Below are 12729 nucleotides of genomic sequence, written 5' to 3' on the forward strand. Positions count from 1 at the left end.
CTGCGAGTGAGGGAAATCACTTTCATAAACATGCGTCCACAGTTGTCTCCCTTAACTAAGAGCGGAAAACAAGAAAATATCTTGTAATCGCTTATCAGAAACACCTGGAATTTTCATGCCAACTTTAACAGCAAAAAATATGTTTTTGGTATACAAGTGCTTTTCTTTAACAGTTTCAATTACACGCTAGTGGTAGGGACGGAACACCGAAGGACATCTAGTTAGAAAGTTAGTTACCTTTTTAAAAGTTCTTTAAGTTGCGTAAATAAGTAAACAATGTATTACTCAGTATTGTGCATTACTAAACTTGCAAATACTTTAAGACAAATCACATACTTTATAAAATTACACGAGCTTGTGTGTTCCTCGTCAACCAGAGAGGTCGAGGTCGCCTGTCACTTCCGTCATAGGACCTTGCTTGTGATGAGGGTCCGACAAAAGTTTGTATGAATTGGAAATAATACTTTTTCTTTCATCCTCCATTCGAAAATTTGTATCAACTTTCAACAAGTAAGTGCAGATATAAAGAGTAGCCTACATATTTTAAAGAAAGCATAAAATATGTTTTCGCGAAGTTGTTGAGATAAATTTGAGGTATCGTGCGAAGGTGGCTGAATGTCGCAGCATGAGCACAGAGGGACAGGAATATGGATATCGCTTAGTGGGGTTATGAGAATTTGTGAGGATCGAGCACAGACATGGTTCACTTCAAATAACTGTAAAATGTTCGAATTCTTGATTGCTGCACATTTTCTGGCGCCTTACACCAGGATTCACGTCAATGCTGTGTGTCATTTGTCAATCATCGCATAAGACACGAAACTGGGACATGCGACATAATGGCGTGCTGCACGTGTCACGTGTGATAACAAGTTTTAGTTATTTACTTTAATTACGATTAAAACTTTATGTTTAGAGAAAAAGGACTTATAATGTGGATTATATAATTTTAAGTAATTTGTTTTTCTGTCAGCGCTGACAATACAAAAATAACCACAAAACAGTCAGAAATCACACAATTTTAACAGGCACTCTTTAAAGTACAACAAATAAGGAACAAATTTCATATCTGGGGACAACGGTCTACACTCTGTTCAACCAATCTACCGCTTGAAAACTGGACAGAGCTTCAAATTTAGTCATATGACTTTACAAGTCCCAGCTGTTTCATTTTAACCCATATAAAGAGCATTAAATAACTGTCACCCACTTCGTTAACCCTCAGCACATAAAATTATAAGTATTACAAAGACTGGCTAATGACTGAAGACTGTGAAGATGACAATGACCAGCACTATTAGTCCCAATCGGCAGTTTAAGCATGGGAAAGGTGCTCAGTTACTATATGTAAAGTTCTAGTTATTAAAAAAAGTTTGTAGCAAGGGGGAAAATATAAGCTGGTGACAATCTAGAGCAGTGGTTCTCAAAGTGTGGTCCTCGGACCACTAGCGGTCCGCGGGCATAAGTCAGGTGGTCGGCGGCTGACAGTCGTCATATGTCAGCAAAGTGATGTTTAAAGCGATGAATTCTTCGCATTAACATTTTAATTACAAAGAACGAGGTAGGTAGTTTTATGTCAATTTATTACTATACTACTTTTACAAAAGGACATTTAGTTTTGAATTAAAATGAAATAAATGTGGCAATTTAAATTTGAAATTCATAGTACAGACTGATTTTTAGGCCTTGGTGGTCCGCCATATTTTTTACTTAGGCCTTGGTGGTCCGCCATAGCTTTTACTTAAGTAAAGTGGTCCGCGGTCCGAAAAACTTTGAGAACCACTGATCTAGATGTGTAGCAAGACTCAATGTTGATCAAGACTCCACGGTGAAGCGAGTTATGCACATGCATAGAAACGTTTCCTACAGTGATAGGAAGCCTTGTTATGCAGACACTGCATGGATCTTCTAGTGTTGCTGAATGTATTAGCAGACATTTTCATGGTATTTTTTTATCAAAACCAGTTAGAAAGCGTGAGTTGTATGTGTTTAGCTTTTTCATGTTATTTTTATTTAAATTTGACGTGTAGTTACTCTTTAGCAGACGATCAAACACCCACTCGTGCAGTGATATCAAATGAAGATAACACACTATCCACATCTCTTTGCAAGCTGTAATAATTTGAACCGAAAAGTTTCGTTTGCTTCTCAACTGTTAAATTTAATTTTGTAATTTTTTTTCTCTTGATTTAAATTAACTTCTCCTACAGTTTAATTTTTTCAACGCGAGTCTTGCTACAGAGGAAGAAAAAAATGTGACATCTAGACCATTCATATGCACACCTACAACATTACACCCCCTCCCGCCACTGATAATTCATCTGTAGTTGAGCAGCTGGACTGCAGATGTTTTCAGGTTTATGTACAGGCATAGCATAATGCTTACCTGAGTTTAAAGGCTGAACTTCTTGTGGGCGTTTGAGGGATGGTAGAAGCACATGTTGCTGACTTTTACAAACGGTCAGTTTTCCCTAATTGCTACCCTAACCCTGAGGCAGGGTGGAGATGGTGTCGACTACCTGAACAATAAAACATCTTTCTCAGTGGAGTACTTACTGTTGGCATTTAGAAAGCTAAGGTGAAACGGTTTGCAACTGAACATACTGTCAGGGTTAGGACCGACAGTTGAATAAAATAGAAAAAGACAAGGACAACTGATTTTTCAAACTTTATTTTTATTGGTTTCGTCAATCTCAATATCTGTCTTTGCTTATAAGGGATGACAATATTCAACATTTTCAGTTTATTCCCCTTGTGACTGACATAAAATACATATGCATTTGGGTGCAATGTGCGTACCTTTATAAATGGGCAACAATTCAGACCTTTAACACAGAGCCCAGAGAAAGGGAATGTGTGTGAGAGACTATTTCAATATGTGCATTTATATCACCTCTTTTATATCATGTATATGTATCTATTATTGCTAGTACGAACATTATCTTGAATCGCTACTGGAGATCAATAAAGTTGCATCGCATGGCAGAAAACCCATCCAACCAACCTGCACTTTTATTTTATGCTGTTTCTTTAAGTTGGCCTTTATTGTTAGTTGTGATGTTATTGTATCACCTGGGGTCTTGTTTAATCATTTTAACATATTGTTACTATATATTGTTTAACTATATCATTGTGATATAGTTTTAGTTGCTGGCATGGCATAAAACACTAAGAAATGGCTTGAAACAAAAATAAACCAGCCCTCCTTTTTTTAATCTTGGAATTCCATCTGTTATTGGTGCATGACATGGGCTGTATTTATCATGAACACATCGTTAATACCTTAAAGTCTGTAATATCAGAACTTTTGTTTGCATTTTGTATTTGCAGATAATTTTCAGAGCAATGGTTTCAGTAGCAGATACTGGTGATAATTTGGTCTTGATGGGTGTTGATGCAACATACTGTGTGGTGGATGAAGTTAACACAACAGCATCTGCTCTTCATGATGTGTTTTTACAGGAGGCAATCAGCTCAGCTTCAAATGGAGGTAATTTACATGCCATATTACATGCAATAAGTAAACAAGTAAAGATAGTAATAGGGGACTATTCGAAGGATTACTGCTGCATCACAAGTAAATGCTAAACTAAAATATTCACAATGTGTGTATAATGAGGGGTAAGATATATTTGCAGTAAAAGTGTTAATTTCATAAACTGGAGTAGCTTGTGGGCTGGATGGCTGAGCTGGCCTGCTTCTTTCTCTTCTACTTTTCTTTTGTCTCACTTGCTGGTCCTTTTTACCTATACTCTTATCTGTAAAATTCTGTTTTCAGCTAGTATTTTGTCTTTTATGTATTTTGTTTTTATCAGCCTTTCTCTTGTCCTCTTTTTTTTTTTCTTAACCAATAAAACTTTCCTTTTCCTTACCTTGGTTCTCTTCTTTGCTGCCTTCTTCAGGCCCTTTGTGTTTGCCATGCAGTGCAACCTGTGTCAGGGGAGAACAAAATTCTAAAGGTTTAAGTCCCTGATGGATTCTGGACACTAATCAGCTGGTCACACAATGACCTATCTGTATTATGAGACTGCAGCTTGGGTCAATCAGGTCTGAATCTCCATAGACCAGAAGATGTTCCTCTTGTACCCCTGGTGTGGAAATACCCTAGAACCTGCTTGGTCACATCCCCATGTGGTGTGCAAACCAGCTGACAACATTGCCAAGAAGGCACTTGACTAGAACCCTCAGGGGAAGAGGAGAGTTGGGAGACTGAAGCAGACTTGGAAAAGAACAGTAGAATGCGAGGTAAAGGACATAGGAACCACCTGGGCCCAACTGAAGGGGGCTGCCTAAAACCGGGTCCGCTGGTGAGGTGTTGTTGCGGTCCTATGCTCCTCACTCCCTGCCTGAAACCTTCGCTCATCAGACTCATGCCTTCTATCCCTTCCTCCCACAAAGACAGTCACATATGGAGAATGGACATTCTCCCTCTGTGCTGCTAAGCAGTGGAACTCTCTTCCACATCACATTTGCCACTCTTTATCCAAGGCTACATTCAAACACTCTGGGAAAATGTATCTGTGCACAAAGTACTATTCCTTAAATACTATTCTTAACTCCCTGGCAGCACTGTCTGTCATGCTGACCAGCATGTAACGACTCCATCTTACACCATTTATATCCCATAATACCTTCAGTTCCACTCTTGTACTTCATCTTTATAATGTTCACTGTGCCTATATACCTTACTGTCCATGATGAGGTCTAAGACTAAGTTGCTGGCACAGCATAAAACACAGACAAACTTTGTGGGGGATTTTTATTATAGTAACTGTTTTGACAAACCGTTTCGCCCGTGGGAGGGAAGGTAGGAGTACACGGTGCTGTACCAGCGGTCAGTTTTCCCTAATTGCTACCCTGGCCCCAAGGCAGAGTGGAGATCACAGGCAATAAACCAAGCAATAAAACATCTTTCTCAGTACTTGGTGTTGGAGTTTAGAAAGCTGAAGTGAAACGGTTTGCAACTGAACATACTGTCAGGGTTAGGACCGACAATTGAATGTATTCTCCATCAAATAGAAAGAAAAATAACGGAGAAAGAGATGAACTGCGGAAATGACACAAACACAAAGACAAATGAATTTTAAAACTTTATTTTTTTCGTCTCTTGGTCTTTATCTCTCTATATCGTTCTTTACTCATATGGGATGATAATATTCAATATTTTCAGTTTATTCCCCTGGTGAATCTCTCGTGATATGGCGTCAGTTGCTGGCAGAGCATTAAACCACACTATAAACCAATCTTCTTTCGATTTGATATGGCCTTAGTTGCTGGCACAGTGTAAAGCATGAACGAAACTCCTTATGTTGGCTTTAATTCTTAAGCATGTTGTTATTATATCACCTTGTGGTTTTTTGTTCCTAAACATTTTAATTATCATTACTTTCTCTTGCAGTGTTATAGCCTAAGTTACTGGCACGGCATAAAACACAAACATTAAGGGTGTTGTTGTGTATCACAGTGGGGTACTTTTTTCCAACCTTTTAATGTATCAGTACCTTCTCTCACTGTGGTATAGCTTTAGTTGCAGGCATTGCATAAAACTCAAACCACCAACCATTAGGATATTTAAAATTTATGGGCCAGTACTTTGTATATGTGAATGTGTGGTTATTGCAAGACTGGCTCAAAATCTTTTGTATTTCTGGAGTGTTGACTGATTTTTTTTATTTTTTTTTTTTTTTTTATCATACAGATGTCCAGGTACAACAGTATTTTCAAGCTGAGACATGTACCCAGAAATCCATCCTTTCATCAAATGGACCTTCTAGAATGAAGTCATGCAAGCAAAAAAATTGTGTGTATGATTTTGAAAATGAAGCCACAACTACTAACAGTAAAGATGATAAACAAATACCAAAACATTTGTTGGCCATGGTTCCCAAAACTGAGCCTGTCTTTGAACCTAGTTTGCTACGAGCTGCCTTGCTAGGCTCACCAAAGAGTTTTCAAGAACCAGGAGTTCCTGGAAAACTGTTGTTTTGTATGGGAAGTTCTAAGCCTTCAGAATTTGAATATAAAAGTTTGTCTTCTCCAAAAGATTACTTTTGTGAAGAAACATCTAAGTCAGCAGAGAATGGCAGCAAAGATTTTGTTAAATTGGAACTGTTGCCCAGTAAGCCCAAAAAGCCACGTACCAGGGAAAAACATTATCAGTGTGGTGTGTGCTTTAAGTGGTTTGGCTGTAAAAGTCATGTTGTGGAACACATGAGAACTCACACTGGAGAAAAACCCTTTCAGTGCCCTCTGTGTAATAAAGCTTTCTCTCAGAAGTCGAACATCTACCAGCATATGAACACCCACACATTGGAGAGACCTTTTCGATGTGATGATTGTGGCAAAGATTTCATGTACCGAGGCAGCTTATACAAACACAAGAGGCTTCACACGGGTGAGCGGCCATATACATGTGGTATTTGCAGCAGACGTTTCACTCATGCTTCTCAACTTTTTGAACATATTCGGACACACACCAATGAGAAGCCTTTTAAATGTAGTGTATGTGGTCGTGCCTTTGCTCACAGTGGTACCATGCATCGACATAAACGCAATCATTTTAATTATGCAAACAGCCTTAAAAAAAACGACTGTGTTGAAGCACAAGAGACTGAAAACAATCTTAGTGACTCGGTTGCAGTTAAGAAAAACTCATGTAGCCTAGTAGATACGTGCCTTTCTCTTGTAAAAGAGAGAAATGGGGTTGCTGAGATCAAAGGTCTCAAACTATCACTCATAAGGTCTTCACTCAGTTCGTCTAGTACTCATAGTAATTGCACCACCAAGGATAATTTAGGTAATGATGCACTTGACACTTCTATGCCTTCCATGGGAACTGACTGTGTTGATCATTCTCAGTCAGCAGAAGAAAGAGTAAAAGTACGATTCAGGTGTGAAATTTGTGGTCATGTTTTTAGCTATAAACGTTCACTTCGGCGCCATGAAAGACGGCATGAACGAAAAAGCATTGAAACGCTTCATAATAATCTCAAAAATAAACTTTCAAGTGAGGGTCTAAAAGATCATGGAATGATGCTTAGAACCAAGAGCATAGATGGGGTTGTAAAGTCATTGCTGATTGGTAATTTCTCAAAAATAAATTCTAATAGTGCTAAGTGATCCAACAACAGCAGTCGTCTTAAAGAGCTTAAGGCATAAGAACTATGAAGAAATCCTAAAACTTGCATTTGTGTTCTTACAAACCATTTTAAATAGGATTTTTTAAAAAACATTTAAGTGATAGGATTTTCTTGTACTAAATTCAAATGAAAGATGGTAATTGGAAAAAAAGCTCATGTCATTAAAGTAGGTTACAAAGGAGAAAATTTTTTTTTAATGTGCACAGTGTGTGTGTATATATATATATACAAACATAAAATGCCAATGAAATATTTTATTAGAATATACATTTAACTTTAGATATCACTATTGTCATTTGTTGAGGTACAAATTTATGTCAAATTGAGCAACCGGCAACATTTCAAACATGGCTCTTGACCAACTGACTCATTGCCTATTTTCAAAGGTAATAAAATACCTGATTGGTTGACTATTTTAGCTGCTTAAGGGGAAGTCTTTTATAATAAAACAATCCCCAAAGAAGCCAACAGTTTCTTTCCTTATATGTTCATCTATTTGCACACTTAGTGATGTATTTTGTGACGCTACCCAGATTGCACTATAGTGTGTGAAACACAGTGTAGCTGTGAAGATGTTCGCTGCTGGGAAAGCGAATCATACAGGAGTTAACTATACATATGAGTTTATATTCTGCCTCATTGTGATATCTATCACTGTCATCAATTAGCTACTGTCGTCTGTCTCTTGTGTGGGGAAATGCGCTATATAAATTCTATTATTAATATTATCGATACAGATCAAACTGCTGTAAATCTTCAAGGGGTGTGTATAAAAGCTGAGCTGAGTTAATGGCCATGCAAATTAGTTTCATTAACAATGAAATTAAAAGTTTTGTCTGCCTGTTTCTTTTCATTATTTGCATCTCTCCTCAGTTAAAAACCTTTGCCTAGAGTTATGTATGGATGAGTTAGGTCATTGCTGAAACATTTATGCGACATTATTTCATGTTCTGATCTGCATTAGTTTCATTAACAATGAAATTAAAAGTTTTGTCTGCCTGTTTCTTTTCATTATTTGCATTATGTAGTCTCTCCTCAGTTAAAAACCTTTGCCAAGAGTTATGTATGGATGAGTTAGGTTATTGCTGAAACATTTATGCAGCATTATTGCATGTTCTGATCTGCATTGGTTCCCCCTATCTTTTTATTTAATAGACTTTTATATTTACCCTTTTTTGAGTACTATCATATGGCATATTGCTGATCGTTTTTTGTCAGTGTACACTTTCTTCATTCACATGAAACATATCAAAATGTGTTATCGATCCTTATGTTTTTATTATGTTCAACCCAGATTTAATGTGGCATGTATGTTGATAAAAAATAAACTTCACACCTTCATACTCTATTACATTGTTACAGAAGTTGGAGTTGAAAAAAATTCAGTACATTTTTGTAATTGACAGCTTCTGACCAACCACTGACCCTAAATTATGATTTTCTGCAGAAATCAAGTAAAATGAAGCTTTTTTTTTTTTTGAAAAAACAAAAGAGATTGCTTGTTCATTGGGTCACGATGTCGTCTGAACATTGAAAGTTGAATTAATCCAGGCCCAAAAGATAAAAAGCAGATCAATCTCCAATGACAAGAGTAGCTATTAAAGTCAACTTATTACCTACAGAACTATGCATTGTTCAAGCAAGTTCAGTCACAAAGATGCTACTTGGCTATATATTCAGATTAAATGGTCTTAGTTGTCATTTTTCTTTAGTTTGTAGGTTCTTTTTAAATATGCAGACGTTCGGTTAATATGAAACAGGTATTATCATGCCATGGCATTCATTTAGCCAGGGCCTGGGTAGATTCTACTTAGGTGTTAAGATGACGTAGTCTTATGTGGGATGGTGGTCATGGTGAGGCAATATAGCCAGGATGAGATGATTTTGGTCGAAACCTTGTTGTTTCTTTACCAGAGCATATCAGTCAATGGTACTTCATTAATGATTAGTTGTTGCAGAAATCATGTTTATAAAAAATAAAATTCTTGTAGCCGACTGTTTGTGCTTTATGATGACTTTGTGCAGAAATCACGTTAAAAAATATCAATAGTGTATTGTAAAAAGACAATTTTTGCGATTTAGTTTCCCCCATAAATATTCAGTTAAAGGCAACAATGGACCTTATTTATGCAAGTGCCATCTTGAAACCCGAATGAGACCTCATGGGCTGGCATAGTGGCTACCAAAACTAATGTATCAAATGTTCTTCGTTACTTGATTTGGAATGCACTTTCTCACATTTACAAACAAGTGAAAAAAATTCACTGGATTGGTACTGTATTTTTGTTTCGCTTGCAAGATGATAAAATTATGTTTGTGTGGGTGTGACTGCTTTATAACTTTCTTTTAATGTGCTTATACTAATCACACTTTTCTTAACAGTTTGAAAGAATGAAACAAAAAATTAACACACTTTAGTACCTATTTTTCTTGTTCACTGTGCACTATTAACATGTATTTAGATTCTATCACTGTCTTGAATAATTTACCTTACACTGCATACTTGAGTATTTATTATTCAGGGTGTAGATTCATATTTCTAGTGTTTCTTTACCACCAACCTGTTTCTTGTATCTCTTGTGACCATTTTGCACATCGTGTACACATCTCTTGCATTTGCTACCAGCCTGCATAATTTGTTTTGCCCATGTATGTTACACAGTGGTACATCTCCCTTGAATTTGTGTCATCAGCCTATATAATTTGCTTTGCCTCTAATGTTTTGCATTGGTGTACACATCTTGTACGTTTTTATTGTAAAATTTGCTTTATCCAATGTATATTACACAGTGTGTACATACCTCCTATATTTGTTTCACCAACCTGTATAATTTGCTGTTCCTTATATTAATATATTGCGTGGTGTATGCATGCATATCTCTTATGTTCATGGTTTTTAAATCTCTTAAAAATAGGGGTGGCCAGTGACACAACGGTTTGTGTCTGTCACCAATACAGTGAAGGTTGACTGTCCTGAGTTCAGCTCTTGTCTCGAGCTCACGGTTCTTTCTCTGCATGTGGTGTCTGTTTACAGGGCTAACTGGCTTTCCGTGATACAGCCTTAGTTGCTGGCTCAGTGTAAAAAACCAATTGCCCCCCCCTCCCCTTCCCCATCCCCCAATAAAATAATTTTTCCTCAAACCGCCTTTTTAGGTAGCTTTACTAGGTAGCCAAGCTTCCAGTCTGCTGGAACTTGCTCCTGTTCCCATATTTTCTGCACAAGGAGGTGTGGCATCTCTGCTGCGGTTGTTGGGTCTGCCTTGAGTGCTTCTGCAGGAATGCCACAAGGGCCTGCCGCCTTGCCAGAATTCAGGACTTGATGGCTTTGATGATTTCTGCCTTGGTTGGTGGGTTGGTTTACTTGGAGTTGTTCGGTAGCTGGGGCAATGTCCTGTGTACGAACTGTCTCTTGTCGTCCCTTGCACTCTTCTTCTCTTCTCTGTTTATCTCCCAGTATTTTGCTCTGAGCTCTTCTTTTTCCTGCTGGTCTTGATTTTGGTTGATCTTCTGTTTCAGCTCTTTCCTTTCCTCTATCTTTTGCCAGGCCCTTAGAGTCAGCCATTTCTTGTGCTGTTTTCCCTTTTTTCCCAGAACGGGTGTGCAGGCAGTCTTCCACGTCTGTTGCAATCCTGTCCAGTGGTTGGCCACTGTTTCTTCCAGGAGTCCTTCCAGTGTCGCAAACCTGTTTTTAACTTCGCAGTTGAACTCTTCTTGCTATCTACGGTCTCTAAGAAACTGCACGTTGAATTTGTAGTGCGGTCTGTCTATTGTCATGGAAAGACCTCAGCTTTATCTTCTTGGTTGCCACAAGCAGGTGGTGGTCTGTGGCTGCATCTGTACCTCGGTTTACTCTGACATCCAGAGGACTCCTTCTAAACTGGTTATTAATGGTGATATGATCGATCTGGTTTTCTGTATGTCCATCTAGTGAAGTCCAGGTGGTCTTGTGAATGGTTTTGTGTGGAAAAACTGTGCCTCCGACTACAAGGTCATTGAACAAGCAGAAGTCTGTGAGCAGCTCACCATTCTCATTGCAGTTGCCCACACCATGCTTTCCCATTATGTGTCCTTTGTCTGTGTTGTCATTTCCAACTTTGGCATTCGTGTCGTTCCATTATGGTCTGAAGGTCTCGTTTCGGAGTACGATCAACAAATGCTTGTAGGGAGTTGTAAAAGTCTTCTTTTTCCTCTTCTTTAGCTGCCTTGGTAGGTGCATAGCACTGGATGATGGTGATCTTTCTTCATTTGGAGTTGAACCTGGCTGACATGAGTTGTGGGGAAACTGGTTCCCATGCTATTAGTGATCTTGCAGCCTTTGGTGTCATCAGTACTGCTACTTCTTGTGTGTGGTCATCATAAACATTATAAAATAATAGCTTTCATTCTGCAATATTTATTTTTTATTATTCTTTTAGTTCTCGAAATTAATTGTGGATATTGGGTAATCAAAATAGAGGTCGAATGGCCAATCGCCAGCATCATAAGCCCCTCCGAAGAGGAATCTTCTCGTCCAGGCTCCAGTTGTACAGTTTGTATGTTTGCGGTTTCTGTAGCGTTTTAGTTTTTTACAGGGTGGGGTTGCGTGCCTCACGCCCAACCCTCCTCCTTCATCCGGGCTTGGGACCGGCATGTTACCCGAGTGCTTTCCAGGCGGAGTTTAATGCAACTGTGCAAGTATCAAATCTTTCGGTGTAAGTTTTTGTTTCGCTTCCGCAGGCTGCAGGCAGGCATATCGAAAGAGCGGCTCTCATTCAATCTTTAGACTGTTCAGACAAAGGATTCAATCCATTGAGAGCCAAGATTTGTTCGAGGCACTTTGAAGAAGAGTGCATAAAAAAAAAGTTACTGATCACTTATTTGCCTCTTTCCTGTACATGCCTTTAGTTTGCGACTATAAGGCTTAGACTGTCTTAGACAATTTTGACATTTGGCCGAAGATTCTTTGATCATCAGGTAGTGTTGTGGATCATTCACTTTTTGGTTGACAGGCAGCAACAAGTCAATGGTACTTTCCCCGACTTGATCACAACGTGACTGGCTCACCTCAAGGCTGTTTTATCCCCGCTTTTTTTGTTTTGTTTTTTTGTTTTTTTGTATACCAACAGTTGTCGCAGTAACCATGAGGGTCAATATCCCGTCAAATTCTCTGATGACGATGCGCTGTTCTCTCTCCTTAGCCATGGTGTAGTTTTGGGTGAATTTACGAAGTCCCGTAAGTGTCATCCACGACAAGGAGGTGGAAATCGTTCCTGCTTTTAAATACAGATACGCGACTTTGCTGAGATGTCAACACTCAGACTGTTGTGAAGAAGGCTAAACAGCGCCTCTTCCTTCTCCTTATGTCTTTTTTATTTTTCAGCGATTTCTTCAGCTCTTTTATAAATCGCACTTAGAGAAAAGCTATCCTTCTCGTCTATGTTTCTACAACAGCTATCGGTGAAGGACAATAGCAGCTTACATCGTGTGATATCCACCTGCTCCAAAGTCATTCAAAACCCAGAGTGTTTTTCAGACCCTATAAACAGGCGGACACTTCTGAAAGTGTCTGCAATCCTTTGTGGTGACAGGCATGTCCTATCGAAAGAATTTT

At 38.5% G+C, this 12729-nt stretch overlaps 1 protein-coding gene across 3 annotated transcripts; it reads left to right on the top strand.

Moving 5' to 3' along the window:
* Positions 1-52: 52 nt before the first annotated feature.
* LOC112556933 (zinc finger protein 251-like) lies at positions 53-9939 on the top strand. Of its 3 annotated transcripts, none has more exons than XM_025226421.1 (3): positions 53-148; positions 3331-3490; positions 5699-9939. In XM_025226421.1, the coding sequence occupies exons 1-3, from the start codon at positions 116-118 to the stop codon at positions 7117-7119; spliced, it is 1614 nt and encodes a 537-aa protein (XP_025082206.1). In that variant the 5' UTR covers positions 53-115; the 3' UTR covers positions 7120-9939. The 3 variants fall into 3 exon arrangements, with proteins under 3 accessions (XP_025082206.1, XP_025082208.1, XP_025082207.1); XM_025226423.1 differs by having other exon boundaries at positions 107-228; positions 5699-9135; XM_025226422.1 differs by lacking the exon at positions 53-148 and adding an exon at positions 388-510 and having other exon boundaries at positions 5699-9135.
* Positions 9940-12729: the final 2790 nt, after the last annotated feature.

The sequence above is a fragment of the Pomacea canaliculata genome, linkage group LG2, assembly GCF_003073045.1.
Source record: "Pomacea canaliculata isolate SZHN2017 linkage group LG2, ASM307304v1, whole genome shotgun sequence".
In the NCBI taxonomy this organism is placed as follows: domain Eukaryota; kingdom Metazoa; phylum Mollusca; class Gastropoda; order Architaenioglossa; family Ampullariidae; genus Pomacea; species Pomacea canaliculata.

What these genes read in the sequence shown, in the direction of transcription:
- LOC112556933 (XM_025226421.1), top strand. Translation starts at nt 116, where the DNA reads ATGCCAACTTTAACAGCAAAAAATATGTTTTTG. An exon ending in CAGCAAAAAATATGTTTTTG is followed by an intron (nt 149 to 3,330) that starts GTATACAAGTGC and finishes TTGTATTTGCAG; the next exon opens with ATAATTTTCAGAGCAATGGT. An exon ending in CAGCTCAGCTTCAAATGGAG is followed by an intron (nt 3,491 to 5,698) that starts GTAATTTACATG and finishes TTTATCATACAG; the next exon opens with ATGTCCAGGTACAACAGTAT.